Here is a 19970-nt window from a genome sequence, read left to right on the forward strand (position 1 = left end):
AGGAGTTTCTATGGTGGTCACAGGCATGTCACCTCAACAAGGGTCAGCCTTTCACCTTGCCCCCAGCCAGGCAATCTATGACAACAGATGCATCGGACTACACCTGGGGGGCACACATGGCAGGACAGTGCGTTCAAGGCGTATGGACTGCAGATCAAAGGAATCTGCACATCAGTCAAAAAGAGATGCTAGCTGTACAGAATGCTCTGGCCTTCAAGAATCTATTACATCCAGGACAACTTACAATAAGGACGGACAACACCACAGTAATGTGGTACATAAACAAACAAGGGGGTACACACTCCTACCCTCTATGCAGGCAAGCAATGACCTTGTGGAACACAGCTCTGGCTTACCAAGTTCAGTTACAAGCTCAATTCCTGCCAGGAAAAAAGAACACATTGGCAGACGACCTCAGAAGAAACATCATGGATCCCCACGAGTGGAAACTGGATCCACAAGTATTTGCAATGATAACTCAAAAATGGGGCCTTCCAGACATAGACCTGTTTGCCAGTCCTCAAAACTATCAACTAACAAAATTTTGTACAAGGACACTGCACCACCAAGCTTGGAAAGTGGACGCACTCTCATTCAGTTGGAAAAACCTGACCGTATATGCCTTTCCTCCATTGCCTCTCCTCACAAAGCTGCTTTTGAAAGTCAGAAAGGAAAGACCATGACTGATGTTCATAGCCCCAGACTGGCCACGCCAGCACTGGTACCCACTTTTAAGGAATATGGCCCAGGGCCCACCTTGAATTTTACCACAAATTGCCCATTTGCTCACACAGCAAAACAATCAGATTCTTCACAGCCAGCTCAAAACCTTAAATCTGGCTGCATGGCAAATCACCTAAGCATCCAGCCAGCTCCTCTTTCCCAAGCAGTTATGGATGTTATTCTGGACGCTAGGAGGCCCAGCACCAGGAAGGCCTATTCTGACAAATGGAAAAGGTTTTGTGCCTGGAACCAAGCTAAAGACAAAGACACACTTCAGCCTCACATGCCTCAGATTCTACAATACTTAACTAAGATGTTGCACAAAGGACTTTCTTTTTCTTCCATTAAAATCCATGCATCAGCTGTTTCAGCCCACTACAACACGGATCCACCCTTATTTTCGTATCCACTTCTAAGACAGTTCCTCAGAGGGTCAAAAAACATTAGACCCTCCCCCCCAGGACAGTACCTACACTAACATGGGACCTCAATTTTGTTCCGGAAAAACTTACGCTACCTCCCTTTGAGCCATCTTTCTCTGCAGATCTACAATTTCTATCATGGAAGACTGCCCTGCTGCTAGCAATGACTTCAGCTAGAAGAGTCTCAGAGCTACAGGCACTAATGGCAGTGGAACCTTTTCTCATTTTCCATCAAGACAGAGTTTCTCTACAAACTAATCCTTCCTTCATGCCTAAGGTGGTTTCCAGTGTGGCTTTAAATCAAACCATCCACTTACCCACCTTCTTCCCAAATCCACAGAAAATCCACAGAACAAAGGAGAAAGACTCCTGCATTCCTTGGACATTCACAGGCAACTTTGTTACTACTTGGATAAAACTAAGGTTTTCAGAAAATCTGACCAGCTCTTTGTATCCTATGCTACAGCTTCACAAGGGAAGGCTATATCAAAACAAACCATTTCCAAATGGATAGGACATTGCATTCAGTTTTGCTATACCCATCATGGAAAAACAGTTCCTGCTACCGTTAGGCCCCACTCTACCAGGGCAACCGCTACATCTACAGCCTTCCTCAGGGGGGTTCCTACCAAAGAGATTTTGGAAACTGCAACTTGGAGTTCAGTACACACCTTTACCAAACACTATCACTTACCACTTTATTCTAAGACTAGAGCTGGCTTTGCCACTGCAGTTCTGCAGGGCCTTCTAGCCTCCAATAACCCTCTATGATTCCTCCACCCATCCTTAGCTTTGGGATTCAACCCAAGTGTGATGACTGCAGCAGGGTAACACGATGAACATAGTACAGTTTTGTACCTACCATAAATGTAGATGTTCGAGTGTACATCCTGCTGCAGTCCAGGTTACCCTCCCTCCATCCCCTCTGAACTAACTGTCTAAAATCTCCACAATACCTTCCTGATATATTTGCTTATAGCTGGAGGGCTTTTGTGTTTTTGCAAAATTTACTCAATTTGGTACTACTTACTGACCACCTTTTTGGGGGCACCTGACATATATATATATATAGATATATATAGATATATATATATATATATATATATATATATATATATATATATATATATATATATATATATATATATAGGGAAGAAGTGACAACAACCGACGCCAGACCAAGACCAAGACTTTGGAATTCCGGCCGACTGCGGGACCACCTGACGGCAGGGTAACCCCAATTGTGATGACTGCAGCAGGGTGTATACTCTATAACATCTACATTTATGGTAGGTACAAAACTGTACTTTCTTGGCATTCCCAGGGGTGCAAAGGTTCATTCAAAGGGGGGGGGGTGCAAGGTTCATTCAAAGGGGGGGGGGTGAACTCTTGCATCGTAACTCCCATTCCCGCCTTCCACCCTGGGTTCAGTCCTTAAAGGCATTCCTCTTTGCCATTTACTTCTTTGAGGGTAAAGCTAATGTTAGTTTATGCCTTATAAAGTTTGCAGATTATTGTAAACTTGGTGTCATCGTAAACTCTCCAGAAGATACCAAGATCCTCCATGACGGCCTTTCCTAAACAAATAATCTGGTGTCAAAATCATGGCATAAAACTAGCCAGAAGATGTAAAATTAGTATTCGTTGAGCTTTATGCCCCCCTGTAAGTATCACCTCAGGAATATACCTTTGAACATTGACTCAGTAATTATGGATCTGGGAAGCTATGTAGACAGTCAGTTGTCTTTTGATCACCATATATCCAGTATAGTAACAAAGTTCTTCATTGAACAGTTTGTTAGTAAGGGTACGGTGTCTAGGCTTAGACAGATGACCATTTCAATGTATTCAGTACTTACTAGTATGATCATGGAGTATAATGTGCAAAACATGTGATACAACTTTTAACATCCACAGCATGTTCTCTTAGCAAGAAAGTTTAGGGCCTAAATCATAAAAGCTACACTGACCTTTGCAAAGCACGTTCTTTATTTGGGGTGTCTCATAAGCTCCTGGGGGTGATCTCTGCTTCGCTTACAGAGCCTCAGCCAACCTCATCCTTTCAGACCTGCTGCACATCCAGAAGTCTAGTTGTGGCATAAAGACCAGCTCAAGACATCTTAATCTCTTCTGCAATGTAAACTGAACATGCTGTGGGATAGATATGTTTCTCAGAGAATACCTCTTCTCTGGAATCCTTTTCCTATCCACATAAAGCAAAGCAGGTCCCTTACTGTAATGTTGACAAATGGATGAAAAACTGCAAATTCACACATGGTCTAGCACCTTTGTCCCTTATGGATATGAGGTAACATGTAAATGTCTGGACTCTGTGCTGTTTGTACTAAAAATACAATGGTACATGTAATGTAAGAGCTGTAAACTTCATGGGCATGTGTGGCTTGGCTTCAAAAGATCATCTCATCAGTAGCATAGTAAGTACAGTTAAACCTGTGTATGTACCATAACACTGTCAGTTAGAAGTGTGTCCATTTTGGGTAGCACTCCTTTACAACCATTCCCTTCCCAGACCAGTGTACTATGGCTAGCCTTGCTACCATTGAGCTACAAGTTGCAATCTGGTTGGCTTGCATTTCTTTTCTCCTAGAAGAGAACTTGCCTGCGAGAAAAAGGTAATGTTGTGCCCCACAAAGAAGTGGAACTGTGCAAGAATTGAAGCATGTTGGTTAGCATTGGGGGAGGGAGCAAGGCAGCCTGAAAGTGCGGAATGCTGAGCAGTCCTTACAACATGCAGTCCTGCATGTTAACAAAGAGGAACTAACTTATAGTTTGAGCATTATGGTAAATACATAACTTTAATTTGAGAAGCATCATTGCTGTTCTGTGTATGGGGCATGTTAAGGTGTACTTGGTATAAATGTAAGTTGAAATAGGCAGAAGTCTGATTCTTGGTGTTTTTCATACTTTCATTATTGTTGATATCCAAGCATTCATTGCAAATCGACCTTCAGCACCAATAAATATTCCCCTATTCCCCCCAGGCTGAATTAAAAAAGTACATTGTGCATTAACAGTCGCATATTAACAAGCCTGCTGTGGCAATATTTTAACTGTGTGACTATTGGTTTTATTGTGTTTACTTTTATTTTAAATGTTCTGATGTTCTTTGTGTTTCACTGTTGCAGTCAAAGTACTTGGGTTATCTGCCTGCAGGTAGCCCTCAGTCAGCCCAAATGCCAGAGTCTTGGGATTTCTGTGTCTGATGCTGTGTCATCTTCCATGATGTCAGGTCGTAAAGGGTATAAAACATGCAGCTGACATCATTACATCAGCTTTTCTTGCCATGTGGGAGCCCGAAGCAAAAGCAGTTCGCAAGTGCCGGTCGGCCACTAAGCTCTTGTTCTCTGTTTTCCAAAATGACTTCCATAAGCCATCCGGCTGCCGATCTTCTGTAAGAACGTAAGGATAAAGACAGAGACAGACCGCATAGGTCCAAAAATGCCGACGAAGCTTCCGTTCAGCTAGTCGCCAGTTCACTGGTACTCAGTGAGGCACTTTCGCAACCCCCGATATCCGCTTCTCCAGATTTGCAGGCCTCTGCTGATATCCATTCAGAGTCCGGTATGCCACCAGTTGCTTCTTCGTCTATGGAACCTGTGGATATCTCTACCTTGGATGGGTCTGGAGCCGCTGTGCAGGCACTTGCTTCTGAGGGTGTATTCCGTCCTGGCGATGTTCGCATTAAACTAACACCTTCATTTTTGACTGAAAATACAGAGTTTCTCAGGCCCCGAGTTCGAACTACGCCTAGAAAACCGATAACCAAAGCGCATGCTCCAGCTTCCTTGCCACAGAAACAAATGCTTAGAATGGCTGAAGACCTTATAACTTTAATTAGGGAAGCCAGCCTTCCCCCTCTAAAAGACAAAGAATTGATTTTCCGTCTGATTCTGCAGACCATGAGTCCGATGACTCTGATTCCCTCTGATTACCAGGACATACCCTTATCTATCTATGAGGATTCAGATGCAGAGGATTCCATTCCCTCTGCCTCCCCTCCAGAGGACTTTTCTTTTGGTGAAACCTTGCATACTTTGAGAGCATTTCTGGGAATGCCAGGACTTCCCTCAGTCCAAAGAGAGACTCAGAGAACTTTTAGACTTGCCCCAGCACAGGCCTCTAGCTGTACCCGCTGTCCTGGACATTGTAGATGTCTTCATGGAATCCAGTCATACTCCTGATACTTTACCACCAGCTCCTAGAAAACCTGACAAGTACTACAGAGTACCTGACTCTCACAAATTTCTATTTAAGAATCCCAGTGCGGATCCAGGGACTATTTCTCAGGTACCTAAAAGGCATTAAGGCTACTACAGCCAAAAACCCTACCCCTTCGGACAGGGATTCTAGAGCTTTAGACAGATGGGGTAAGAAGGTATATACTACTGCAACTCTTACCATCAGGGCTTTGAATTGCCAGTTTCACATGTTTAAGTACCAGAATCATATTATGGAACTAATTAAACAAAAATTGTTGTTGCTTTCAGATTGTACAGAAAATAAAGATTTATAAGAGCTAATGCATTCTGCAAACCAAGTTAGTAAACTACTTTGCAGTGTGGTTTTGATGACTTAGAAGTATCTTGCAGGGCTGCTGTCACTGCATCTGTACTGAGACGGCATGCTTGGATGAAGGAGCAAATCTTGCCAGACCATGTCAAAGCAAAATTACTAGATGCTCCATTAAACCAGGAAAATTGTTTGACCCAAAAGCAGAAGTTGTTCTTAAAAAGATGGAGGGAAAAAGCTAAATCTATGCAAACTGTTAGACTTTTTACAGGTGCACCCACCTAGATTCACTAGGCGTTGGCCTTCTAAAAATTGGTCCTTTCCAGTCCCTCCCAGGCATTCTCCGTCCAAACCCAGGGGCAACAGGCCACCAAGACTATAGTCTCAGGGTATGCAGAGATCTAAACAGTGGAATGTTCCATGCTCTAAAACAGGGAGTGGTAAGCCACCCCCTTATGGAAAAAGTTCACAATGACTTGTCTGTCTTCCTTCCCAGCAAAGCCCAAGTACTTGCACCCCTAGGAGGAAAACTCGCCCTGCATGCACAATACTGGATGTCCATCGCCAGTATCCCAGGGATACAGGTTCTTTTTCCACTCGCTGCCAACCCCAAGCGGGTTGCCAGACCTTCCTCCAAACCAGTGGGCAGAGGCTCAAAAGCAAGTACTTTCTCTTCTCAGTATCAGGGCTATTCAACCTGTGCCTATAGTGCAAAGGGGACAGGGTTTCTGCTCCAGACTGTTCCTGGTGCCCAGAAAGGAGGGCCCTTGGCACCCTATCCTAGATCTGTTATTTCTCAACATGTTCCTGGTGGTCCCAAAATTCAAAATGTTGACTCTGCAACAGCTTCTTCCTATGCTAGCCAAGGATGCCTGGCTAGTCACCCTAGACTTAAAAGAAACTTATCTGCATATCCTCATAAGGGAATCTTGCAGGAAATATCTACATTTCAAGGCAGGCTCTGTGCACCATCAGATGTTCTTCGTGTTTCACTGTTGCAGTCCTTATATTTGGGTAATCCTGCTGGCAGGTTGCCCTCAGTCGGCCTGAATTCTAAAGTCCTGGGTCCTGCGTCAGCTGCTGTCGCCCCTTCCCTGATGTCAGGTCATCAAGGGTGTAAAAGATGCGGCCGACACCATTTTCTTTAGTCTTTCTTACCGTACGGTGCCTGAAGCAGAAGCAGTTCGCAAGTGCCGGTCGGCCGACTCCTGAGATTTTTGTGTTCGAGTTTCAGATCCGAAGTCTTCAATAAAGCTAAGTACCCCACTGGGGAAACTTTTTTCTTGCTCCAGACCGATGTCAGAAAAAGTAAATAATTGTATTTCTTGTGGAAAACAAATACCATATAAGAACTTTCATTCTTACTGTATTCCTTGCCTAGGCCCTGATCACAACGTTGCTGGTTGTCAGTTTTGTGCTAGATTTAATCAACGTACTATTAAGCGTTGGTATGATTTTGCTTTAAACTATTTTGGACGCCGGTTTAATTATCCAGAAATGTCTGATAGCCATCTGACTGCTGGAGTTCACAAAAAACGCAAAGAAAAGGAGAGCGATAGACAACCGAGGCCCAAAACCGACAAAGCTTCTTCTAATTCAGTCGCCGGTTCTCAGTGAGGCACATTTGCAGCCCCTGACGCCCACAACTTTAGAATCGCAGGCCGCTACCGACTCCCACGTGGAGTCTGCCATGCTGCTGGAAACTCAAGGTATTGGAGCCTCGGATACTATTCCTTCAGATGGGTCTGGAGCCGCTGAGCAGGCACTGGCTTCTGAGGGTGTATTCAGACCTAAACAGCTTTACATCAAACTGACGTCAGCTTCAAAGCCAAAGGCTAAAGCATCTTCTACAGCAAAGAAACAAACTCAAGAGCCACGTGGACAGACCTCTATGCCCAAAAAACAGATGCTCAAAATGGCCAAAGACTTGATTACCTTGATCAGGGGTTCCCATCCCCCTCCCGATAAGAGGCCTAGGCAAGAGACTGACTATAAATCTTCAGATCAGGTTTCTGATTCCTCTTCTGATCAGGAATATTCTCTTCCCCCCTATGAGGATTCTGAAGAATCTATTTCTTCAGCTTCTCCTCTGGAGGACTATTCTTTTGGGTAAAACTTGCATACCATGAGGGAGCATTTCCACTGGGAGAGCCAAGATTTTTCAGAATCTAAAAAGAGGCTCAGGGATTTCCTTTTACTACCTCAACACAGACCACTAGCCATTCCACCTGTATTAGACATTGTAGATTGTGTTTTCGGAGTCTAGTCTTACCCCTGACTCCTTACCTCCAGCTCCTGTTAAGCCTGACAGATATTAGAGGGTTCCTGACTCCCATAAATTCCTTTTTAAAAACCCTGCTGCAGACCCAGAAATTATTTCACAGGGTCCCAAGGGAGTTGAGGCTTCCGCTGCAAAAAACCCTAATCCCTCTGACAGTGATTCTAGGGAACTGGATAGATGGGGGAAAAAAGGTTTGCACATCTGCTACCTTGGCTATAGGGGCCTTAAACCATCAGTTTCATATGCTCAAATATCAGCAACATGTCATGGCATTGCTTAAACAGAAAATGTTAAACTCCGAATGTGCAGAAAACAAGGAAATGCAGGATTTATTGCATGCAGCTGAACAAGTTGGAAAGCATACTTTGCAATGTGGTTTTGATTCTTTGGAGGCCTCTTGCAGGGCCGCAGTTATGGGTTCTGTAATTGGAAGGTATGCTTGGTTAAAGGAACAAAATCTGCCTGATCATGTCAAAGTTAAATCATTAGATGCACCTTTACAAGCATGATACTTTGTTTGGTGTTAAGGCAGAAGAGGTGTTAAAGAAAATGGAGGACAAAGCTAAATCTATGCAAACTGTCAAAGATTTTTTTACAAGTACAGCCACCTAGGTTTAGTAGACACTGGCCAACAAAGAATTGGTCCTTTCCTGTGTCAGACAGACCTCAAAGGGGCAGATCCAGACGCCCTAGAGGCAGATCCCAGGCGCAAGGTTCATACAAGTCAAGGCAATGGGGTGCTTCTACCTTCAAAGTTGGAGAAGACAAAGCACAACCATGCAGGAAACAGTCCCAATGACTTCCCTCTGCCTGCACCAAGCACTTACCTCCTGGCAGCACCCTTAGGGGGAAAATTAGCACATTTTCTCAAAATTGGCATGTTATAACCCAGGACAAGTGGGTTCTAAATATTGTGTCACAAGGCTACAAGTTCCATTTTCATACCCTGCCAAAGGCAAACGGCTGGCCACATCTGCCAAAAAATCAATGGGCAGAGGCACAAAAACAAGTCTCATCCCTCATGGACATGGGGGCCATTCAACAAGTACCAGAGCAAGAGCAGGAACAAGGATTTTACTCTACTGTTCTTGGTACCCATTAAGGACAAGGCCTGGAGGCTAATACTGGACGTATTTATTTTGAACACATTCCTGGATATACCAAAATTCAAGATGTTGACTTTGCAGCAGCTTCTATTCATGCTGGGCAAGAGCGCTTGGCTTGTGACTTTAGACCTAAGAGGCATACCTGCATGTCCCATTCAGACAATTATGCAGAAGATACCTCAGATTCAAGGCTGGCTCAATGCATTACCAATTCTCTGCACTGCCCTCTGGCTTATCTAGTGTGCCCAGGGTCTTTACAAAGTGCCTGGCACCAGTAATTGCATTCTGCAGACAGAGGAATACAAATATATCCTTACTTCATCCTAACCCAATCCTAATTCAAGCAGAGAACAAGGACATTCTTCTACAGCATCTGACGTTTGTAAAAAGACTTCTGACATGCGTAGGGTACACAGTCAACGAAAATAAATCAAAACTAGTACCCTCTCAAGAGATAATATTCCTGGGTGCAAGCTTAAATACAACTGCCCAGATGGCTTATCTCACGCCAGACCAGCAAAGGCAAATGACTACCTATTTCAAAATGTTAGCAACAAAGGCCCAGTTATCTGCAAGAAAAATTCTGCAGACTTTGGGATTCATGGCATCATGCATTCTACTAATTCCATATGCAAGACTGCATATGAGGAAACTTCAATGGTACCTAAAAAGTGTTTGGACTCAACATTGCCACAGCCTGGAAACAATGATTACTTTCATCCCCTGCCTGCAACAGGAGTTTCGATGGTGGGCGAAGGCTTGTCACCAGAACAAGGGACAGCCATTCACATTACCCCCAGCCAGGCAGACACTAACAACTGATGCATCAGATTATGCTTGGGGGGCCCACATGGCAGGAAGATGCATTCAAGGGACATGGCCCTCAAACCAAATGCATCTGCATATCAATCAAAAAGAGATGTTAGCTGTTCAAAATGCCCTGACAGCCTTCAAGGACCTACTTCATCCAGGACAACTACTGATAAAGACAGACAACACCACGGTCATGTGGTATATAAACAAGCAGGGGGGCACACATTCTTATCCCCTTTGCAGACTAGCCATGACTTTGGGGGACACAGCATTGACTTACCAAGTGCATCTGCAGGCACAATTCCTGCCAGGAAAGGAAAATACTCTGGCAGACGAACTAAGCAGAAACCTCATGGATCCCCATGAGTGGCAGCTGGATCCACAAGTCTTCAGCATAACAAGGAAATGTGGGTGCCCGGACATAGATCTATTTGCCTCCCCTCACAACTACCAGCTAAAAAGTTTCTGCACAAGGACTTGTCACAGACAAGCATGGAAAGTGGATGCTCTCTCCTTCAGCTGGAAAAACCTATCAGTATACGCCTTTCCGCCACTGCCTCTCCTCCCCAAGGTACTCCTAAAGGTCAGACAGGAGAAGCCAAAGATGATACTGATTGCCCCAGACTGGCCCCGCCAGTACTGGTACCCAATCCTAAGGAACTTGTCTCAATGCCCAGGTTGGACCTTACCTCAAATACCTCATCTACTGTCCCAGCAAAACAATCAGATCCTGCACAGCCAACTCGGGACCTTAAACCTGGCAGCATGGCGGATAATGTAGTCATACAAAACACACCTCTCAGTAAAGCTGTGATGGATGCCATTTTGGAAGCCAGAAGACCTAGTCCTAGAAAATCTTATGCTGGAAAATGGAAGAGATTCTGTTCTTGGAACCAGGCACAAGGAACTGATACAGCTGTACCAAATATTCCTCAGATTTTGCAATACTTAACTGAGATGCTGGACAAAGGCTTATCTTTTTCATCAATTAAAATTCATGCCTCTGCCATTTCTGCTCATTACAATACAGAACCCACCAATCTTTTCTCACCCTTTAAGGCAGTACCTCAGAGGAGACAAAAATTTAAGGCCTCCGAGGAGATCACCAATACCTGCATGGGACCTCAACTATGTCTTGGAAAAACTCACCCTGCCTCCCTTTGAGCCAGCTGCTGATATAAAGTTTTTATCTTGGAAAATGGCTCTGCTCCTAGCAGTAACTTCTGCAAGATGAGTTTCAGAGCTGCAGGCACTCATGGCTGTGGAACCTTTTGTCAGTTTTTATCCAGGCAGGGTTTCCCCCGGGGACAAACCCAACATTTACGCCTAAGGTGATGTCCATTGTGGCTCTTAACCAAACTATTAATCTGCCAACTTTTTATCCAAATCCACAGAACAAGGGGGAGATAATTCTGCATTCTTTGGTTGTACACAGGCAGCCTAGATTCTACTTGGACAGAACCAAATTGTTCAGGAAGACAGAGCAATTACTAGTGGCATATGCTGCAGGATCACAAGGAAATGCTATCTCTAAGCAGACTATTTCAAAGTGGATAGGCCACTTCATTCATTTCTGCTATTCAAAGCATAGCAAGCCAGTGCCTAAGGGCATTAGGCCACATTCAACCAGAGCTGCAGCCACTTCAGCAGCCTTCCTCAGGGGAGTACCAACCAAAGACATTTTAGAGGCTGCTACTTGGAGTTCAGTGCACACCTTTACAAAGCACTATCATCTGCCACTCTGCTCTAAATCCAGAGCAGGTTTTGCCACTGCAATTCTGCAGGGCCTCATAGCCACTCCTAATGCTGTTTAGCTCCAGCCTCCCAACCATAGCTTTGGACTCTACCCAAATGTAATGACTGCAACAGTGAAACACGAAGAACATAGTACAGTTGTGTACACTTACCATAAATGTAAATGTTCGAGTGTATTCACTGTTGCAGTCCAAGTTACCCACCCGCCACCCCCCTTTCTTCTGATGGGACCTATCTTTCCTTCTCTCATTTATACAACCTATGTGGTGTATGTGCTTGTAGATGAAGGTAAAGTTTATATTGGTGCACGCTACCCTTTTAGGGGGCACCTGACATCTGGGGCAAGAAAAACTAAAGAAAATGGCATCTGCCGCTTCTTTTATACCCCTGACGACCTGACGTCAGGGAAGGGGCGACAGCAGCCGACGCAGGACCCAGGACTTTGGAATTCAGGCCGACTGAGGGCAACCTGCCAGCAGGATTACCCAAATGTAATGACTGCAACAGTGAATACACTCTAACATCTACATTTATGGTAAGTGCACACAGCTGTACTTTCTCTGCACTTCCCTTTGGCTTATCTACTGCGCCCAGAGTATTTACAAAGTGCCTGGCTCCAGCCATTGCATACTGCAGGCAGAAAAATATTCAAATTTACCCATACTTGGCTATTGCCTGATTCAGGCGGACAGTCAGGAATTGCTACTTCAGCACCTGGGGTTTGTAAAGTGACTTCTAACTTCTCTGGGGTACACCATCAATGAAAAGAAATCACAACTGGTAGCCAACCAAAAGATTGTATTCCTGGGAACAAGCTTGAACACAACTTCCCTGATGGCATTCCTCACTCCAGAAAAACACTTATTTGACAAACTACTTCAAACTAATGGCCACCAAAACCCAGCTATCTGCAAGAAAAATACTGCAAGCCCTAGGGTTCATGTCCTCATGCATTCTACTAATTCCATATGCAAGACTGCATATGAGGAAACTTCAGTGGTACTTAAAAAAGTCTCTGGTGTCAACATTCTCAGGACTTGGAAACACTGATTCTTATCATTCCTTGTCTAAGGGCAGAGTTACTTTGGTGGACAGAGGCATGCAACCCCAACAAGGGGCTTCCTTTCACTCAACCCCTCGCTGCCCAAACCCTGACAACAGATGCGTCAGACTACACGTGGGGGGCTCACATGGCAGGCAAACGAATTCAAGGCAAATGGAGCCCAGAACAAATTCCCCTGCATATCAATCAAAAAGAATGTTAGCTGTACAGAATGCTCTGACAGCCTTCAGATTCCAGCACAGCTCCTGATAAGACAGACAACACCAGATATGTGGTACATAAGCAAGGGGGAACTCATTCCTACCCTGTCTGCAGGTTAGCCATGGCCCTCTGGAACACAGCCCTCAGCAACCAAGTGCACCTACAAGCTCAATTCCACCAGGCAAACAAGATTCACTGGCAGACTACTTGAGCATAATCTACTGGACCCACATGAGTGGAAGCTGGAACCCAACTCTTTAAACTTCTAATCCACAGGTGGGGGACTCCAGAGGGGGACCTCTTTGCCTCCCCTCAAAACCATCAATTGAGCAGAAATCCCCACAGCCAAGCATGGAAAGTGGATGCCCTATCCTTTACATGGGAAAACTGCTCAATTTATGCCTTTCCCCCTCTGCCGTTCCTCTCAAACGTACTACTCAAGATCAAACTGGACAGGCCAAGGACGATCCTTATTGCTCCAGACTGGCCATGCCAGCAGTGGCACCCACTCCTACGCAGCAGTCTGACAGCAGTGTCACCCTGGCACCTACATCAGACCCCCTCACTACTGTCCCAGCCGGAGGGACAGATTTTGCATCCACAGCTGCAAACCCTGAACCTTGCAGCCTGGTTTATCTCCCTAATACACCACCAGCAATGCTCAGCAAACAGGTGCTGCACGTCATCCTTGAGGTCAGAAAGCCTAGTACTAGGAAATCCTATTCAGAAAAGTGGAAAAGATATTGTTCTTGGAGCCAGTCTCAAGGAAGGGACACAGCTGTGCCCTCCTTACGTCAAATCCTAGATTACCTAGCAGAGCTACTCCACAGAGGCCTATCCTTCTCCTCAGTTAAAATTCATGCCTCTGCCATCTTGGCTCACTACAGTACTGAGCCACCTCTATTTTCTCACCCTCTCATCAAGCAGTTCCTGAGAGGAGCTAACAATTTAAAGTCTCCGAGGAGAGCTCCCACCCCTGCCTGGGACCTTAACTTTGTACTACAGAAGCTCACGCTTCCCCTTTTTGAGCCTGCTGCTACAGCAGAGTTAAAATTCCTCTCTTGGAAAACAGCCTTACTTCTGGCCATCACTTCTGCAAGAAGAGTGTCCGAGTTACAGGCACTAATGGCTGTGGAACCCTTCATTATTTTCCATGCTGACAGGGTTTCCCTCGGGACTAACCCATAATTTATGCCCAAGGTGGTATCCAGTGTGGCTTTAAACCAATCTATCCGCAGCCTTTATTCCTAATCCTCAGAACAATGGGGAAAGGATTCTGCACTCCTTGGATGTGCACAGACAGCTTAGGTTCTAGCTTGACAGAACTAAATCTTTCAGAAAATCTGACCAGCTGCTAGTCTGCTTCACTACAGAGGCAGAGGACAAGGCCATTTCAAAGCAAACCATTTCCAAATGGATAGCACATTGCATCCATTTCTGCTACAACCACCATGGAAAATCTACCCCACAGCATATCAGAACTCATTCCACTAGGGCTACCTCAACCTCTACAGCATTCCTCAGGGGAGTCCCCACCAGGGACATCCTAGTAGCTGCAACCTGGAGTTCTGTACACACCTTCACCAAGCATTACCACTTAACTATTTTTTTCTAAATCAGAGCTGGATTTGCCACAGCAGTCATACCTGCTAGCCAGCCCCAATACTTCTTGACTGCCTCCACCCTTCCTTAACTTTGGGAATCAACCCAAGTGTGATGACTGCAGCAGTGAAACATGAAGAACATAGTACAATTGTGTACACTTACCATAAATGTAGATGTTAGAGTGTATTTACTGTTGCAGTCTTGGTTACCCCCCCCCTCTAGCCCCCTGTCTTTCTATTCTTTCCACCTATCCTCTTTTTGGCCATGTCTTATGGCAGTGGTATTTACCTTTTTACTGGAGGTGTTCCTCACCATGTGGGGGCTTCTGACATCTGGGGCAAGAAAAACTAATATAATGGCATCAGCTGTTTGTTTTATACCTTTGATGACCTGACGTTATGGAAGAGGAGACAGCACCCGACGCAAAAATACCAAGACTCTGGTATTTGGGCGGACTGAGGGCTACCTGCAAGCAGATAACCCAAGTGTTATGACTGCAACAGTGAATAAACTTGAACATCTACATTTATGGTAAGTGTACACAACTGTATTTTTTTTTTTTTTGCTGTGACGTGTAAGCGAAACAGGATTACTTTAGAGAAGAAATTTGCTACCCACCTGTCATTTATTTCTTGTGTGTTTGTTTTGAAGAAATTAATTATAGATGAGAAGAAGTATTACCTGTTTGGCCGGAATCCTGATGTGTGTGACTTTACTATTGATCATCAGTCCTGCTCTCGAGTCCATGCTGCGCTTGTCTACCATAAACATCTGAAGCGAGTCTTTCTCATTGATCTCAACAGCAGTAAGTGTTTGACTGGTGTCATTTTTTTAAGCCTAGGTAGATAATGGATGGACCGTTTAGTTTGTGCTGCTCTCTGTTGTGGAGTAATTAAATTTGGTTGATTGATGTATCCTTGAAGCAGCTGAGGTGTTGCAGGATTTTTTGTGCTACCCTTAGGAAAGTCAAGTCAGGTTAGGTTGGAGTACAGAACTGATTTACCAGGTTGGATATTCCACAGGTGTAACCATCAACTTTTCTCACATTTTTTTTATTGGTAATAATTTATTTCACATTAGAAAATGTACTTTTGGGAAATCTTCCTATACCCACGCACGCAAAATTGTGTGTGTGAGATGGATGTAAAAATAATGTTTTCTACTTAACCTTTATTGGTTATCTACACTGAATTTTCCGTGGTAGTGTTTTGGGCTTCTTAGTTGATGAAGAAATATACAGCTTATGCAAATCATTTTATTTATTTATTTTTTTTGTAAAAGTTTAAGTGTGGGGCAGTGTTTTATTTGGGCAGTGACAACTATAGTGTGTGTAGTACATATGTAATACTGTTGACCTACCTGCCATTTTTATTTTTAACTAGTTTTCACTTCTAAGGTTTACTGGCAGGTTTTTATTGCACTACTACTGCATTTATGGCATAAAAATTGTTTATCCGACGTTTTTTCTGTCACATTTTTACTTGAAGTTCTTGGCAGTATTAGTGTACTGATTCTGCTTTTATGAAGAATGTACAGCTTGTGTTCACATTTTGACAGTTTACCTGCCATTTATGCTGTCAGACAAAATGTACTTATAATGGATGCTGACTATTTTAATGTGCTGTTTGTGCAATTACTGGGCAAGTGTTGAGTAATCACGCAAGGCTTACCGGCACTTTATTTTGGCCAGACTAATTTTTTTTTTAAATGCTCTCTGACAGGATTTTAGTACTGATTATGCATTTCAGTGTTTTTGGAGATGGTTATTTATTTTCTGGGCCAAATACATGTGTGCTCCTTGCACAGACATTGAGCAACTTGCCTTCAGACCAGCTCAGTACAGCAGTCCTCAATGCAAGGATACTTAACCCTGCTTCTGCTGGTCCGATTTCAGCAATTCCTAGAAATTAAAAAATGACTTACCTGAGAGCCGTTTGTCTACACAGGCTAACTTTGTGCCTCAGCTGATGGAGCACCCACAATGGTCATTTGTTCCTCAGACCACTTGCTCTAACTTCCATTTTCCTCTGGTGTAGAGGCCACCATGAAACCGGGGTCATTCACTTCCTCTTCAGCTGTTTCCACTGTTTTAAGTCTGAACATGAGAGCCACCTTTTCTGGGACACACTGAGTGTGTCATGGGGATACTACTGGATGTATCCAGGGAAAAGTCCTCTTGAAGGGACATAGATTAATCTTCTCCACCTCCTGTCTTTATTTGGATTTACATCATATGGTCACAAGATTGAATGATAAAAGATTGGTTCATGGAACATCAAACGGGCTTCTCCTCTGGAAGGTGGCTGCACAAATGAGTGTTCTTTTTTGGAGATAGGCACTCCCCACACCCTCTGCATATTATATATGCCAAATTCAAGATTGCTCCACACTGTGGAAAGGGCAAACACCAACCACCAGAAATGCTGGCTTCCGGAGGAGAAGCTGGGTTGATGTTCATGAACCAATCTTTTAACATTCAAGACAATATAATATACATGTTAGGCAGATCAGTCAAAAAAAATTCATGAGGATGATGGATCAGATGACTCTGACATAGAGATGGGCTTTGTATTCTGAAGATACTGGACTCCAGTTGCCTGATCTGGAGGGCAAGTGATCCTCATAACCATTTTGCGTGGTCATTTTTTTTCTTGAATTATTGCCAGGGTAGATGGTGCCTTTTGAAAACTTGTTTCCACTGCATTCAGGAGATTTTTTTGTAAATGTTGTAAGTGGATTTGCCTCATTCTACATTTTTTCCTCCACTGGTAGCTTTGGAGGAGTTTTATGTTATATTGCCTCTTTCAACCCTTTTCAAAATTGAGTTCCCACAAGAGCACAAAGGTGGCAGGCTGCTGTTACCTTCCAAGCCTTACCCTTTGGATGTAGAGGGAAAAGTTCAGAGACTGCTTTTTAACATGGCTCTTGCATCTAAGCATGTCTTGACACAGTGATGGTGACCCTTTTGAGTTTGGTGTGACAAAAGCTCCTGGCACAAAGTAATTCAGTGAACTTCACATGAACAAAGAATGAAAAAGTAGTGTCTTTGGTAACTTGGGTGTTGGTGATCGCCGGAGTGTCGCCCAAAATGTTGTGTTCTGTATCAAAGGTTTGCCATCTCACTGTCTTAATCTTTTGCATAATTGTGCAGAGGCTGTGTATAGCACCCCCTGCTTCTGTTTGTGGAAAAAAAGGTTTTATTTGGCCCATATCCAATTGATTCAGAGGGGAATTAATTTTTCAAGTTTCTAAAATTCTCCCTGCCCACCTTTCAAACCTACCAAATCGGAAGCAACTGGAATTGGAAGGAGAAATAAAGGGACATTTTTTTCCTCTTCAGAACTGGTTTGGTAGCATGCCTTCCCTTTTCAGTCTTTCCGCATGCCTGTATCTCCTAAAACCTGTCCTAACAACTAACTCTTTTCACTCTCCTTTGGTAATGATCATAGATTCCTGGACGTTAAAAGTAGTTCAGGATATAAACGGCACTGGATGCAAATACCGCCATTCAGCGAGTTTTTCCCCACCCTCCTCACCAAACAGAATTTTCATCCGGTTCTTCAGCTTTGCTTACCCTAGGAGCTATGTAAATGGTGTCAGTCTTTCAAAGAGCAAATGCCTGTATTCCAGAATGCTTCTGGTACCAAAGAAAAACTTTCTTGGAGAGCAGTTTTAAAATCATCCTTCCTATTTCTCTTTTGGGGAATTCCAGTATTCTAGATATCAACTCTTCAGAGTACCACTTTTCAATTCCCAGGGAAGCTTTAATAAACATTGAACATGTAAGACGTCTGAACTTCTGTGTCTGGGTTACAGATAGTGTTTTCTACAATAGCATTACTAATACAAACTGTTAAGTCTCCCACTGGTCCCCGCAACTTCCAAGTTGCTCTGTATCTAAAGACACCTCAGAGTACCTTTGGAGGGCACTTCTATGAGGGAAAGGTTGCAAGGTCTGTACATTTCTCGGTGACCAAAGCACGTGTTGTACAACTGGTTAAAAATAACTCGCACTATTTATATATATATATCTATATATATCTATATATATATATATATATATATATATATCTATCTATATATATATATATATCTATCTATATATATATATATCTATCTATCTATATATATATATCTATATATATATATATATATATATATATATATATATATATATATATATATATATATAGGTCCTTGTTACGTACTTCCGCGGATGCAATTTAGCAAAAGTGTATTATATTTAAAATGCACTTTTGCTAAAGAAAAAGGGGGTTTCGCCCCCCAACATCCCCTACTTAAATATTCTCACTCTGAGATCGCACTACAGTGGAGAAAAGGGAATATTCCCTCATCGACACAGTAGCACAATCTCTGTGATAGCTGGCTTAGTTGTACATCAACACTGCACGTTGATGTACAACGTACGTTACATGCAAACAGCATGTTTTTATTTTTTTTCTATAGCGAAAGTGCATTTTCGATAAAATGCACTTTCACAGAAGCGGGTCTGCGAAAGTACAGTTCAATAACCGGTACTTTTGAATGATCGGACTAGAACCCATATATATAATCCCCGGGATTCATGAATCTCGGCGCAAGTCCGGCGTAAGGTCTGCGCCGGTGGTGCAGTGAATAGCCGGTGCAGTAGCGCCATATGCATATTAATGAGAGTGCACCGCAACCACAGACACGTGCGTAGTGTACGTGAGCGAGCCCAGGTAGGATGCGTCTGGAGGCGTGTCTAAGCCGGCATGAGGTGAGCAACCTAATGTGCTGACAGCCACAGTCCGCCCATAATAGTAATGGCAGCAGCCAGGTCCCGTGCAGAATGAAACGCACGTAGAGTGTGCAGCATAGTACCCGTCCCAAATAAACGGAGAAGCAAATACAAGCCACGAAGGCTTGTGTACCCATCCAAGGAGCAAAGGATACGCATATGACCGCGTTTGTCCCGCAATGCACCGTCAGTGGTTACACTCAGAGAAGGTGTACAGCAGCATGTCAGCACGCCGCACCGACATAGGAGCAGCGACTAAGGTCACCACCTGTCCCACTTTGGGTGGGGCAGTCTCTCTATGGGCAGTTGTGTCCATAAACGTATTAAAAATGGCAAATGTGCTAAGATTGTAGGACATAATTATATCCCGTATTTAATGTAATGGTAGCATGAATTGGTCATTTCTGTAACTGAAATACCTAAATGTCACAAGAAACAGAATAAGCAAGCAAATTGCCACAACAATACGCTTCTACTTAGGCAAACAAGTGAAGTTCTATGCTATATACTGACCGTGTGTAAGTGTCGGCCTGTAAACTCATATGTGAGTCCCGGGAATATCCCAGCTTGGAAACTGGAAAAGGTGGCAACCCCAGTAGCGACATGGGCATGTTCACCAGGGTTACCAGCTGTCCCAATGTGCCATGGACAGTCCCTGATTGGACAGTTGTGTCCCTGCAACAATCGGAAA

At 43.8% G+C, this 19970-nt stretch overlaps 1 protein-coding gene across 1 annotated transcript in view; it reads left to right on the plus strand.

The window, feature by feature from the left end:
* PPP1R8 (protein phosphatase 1 regulatory subunit 8) overlaps positions 1-19970 on the plus strand; it is a 781869-nt gene that overhangs the window by 471334 nt on the left and 290565 nt on the right. Inside the window, exon 3 of the mRNA XM_044060239.1 lies at positions 15151-15304. Within this exon, the coding sequence (XP_043916174.1) occupies positions 15151-15304 (154 nt within the window). The remainder of the gene's footprint in view (positions 1-15150; positions 15305-19970) is intronic.

The sequence above is a fragment of the Protopterus annectens genome, chromosome 1.part2 (assembly GCF_019279795.1).
Source record: "Protopterus annectens isolate FY-2018-M chromosome 1.part2, PAN1.0, whole genome shotgun sequence".
Taxonomy (NCBI): Eukaryota; Metazoa; Chordata; order Ceratodontiformes; family Protopteridae; genus Protopterus; species Protopterus annectens.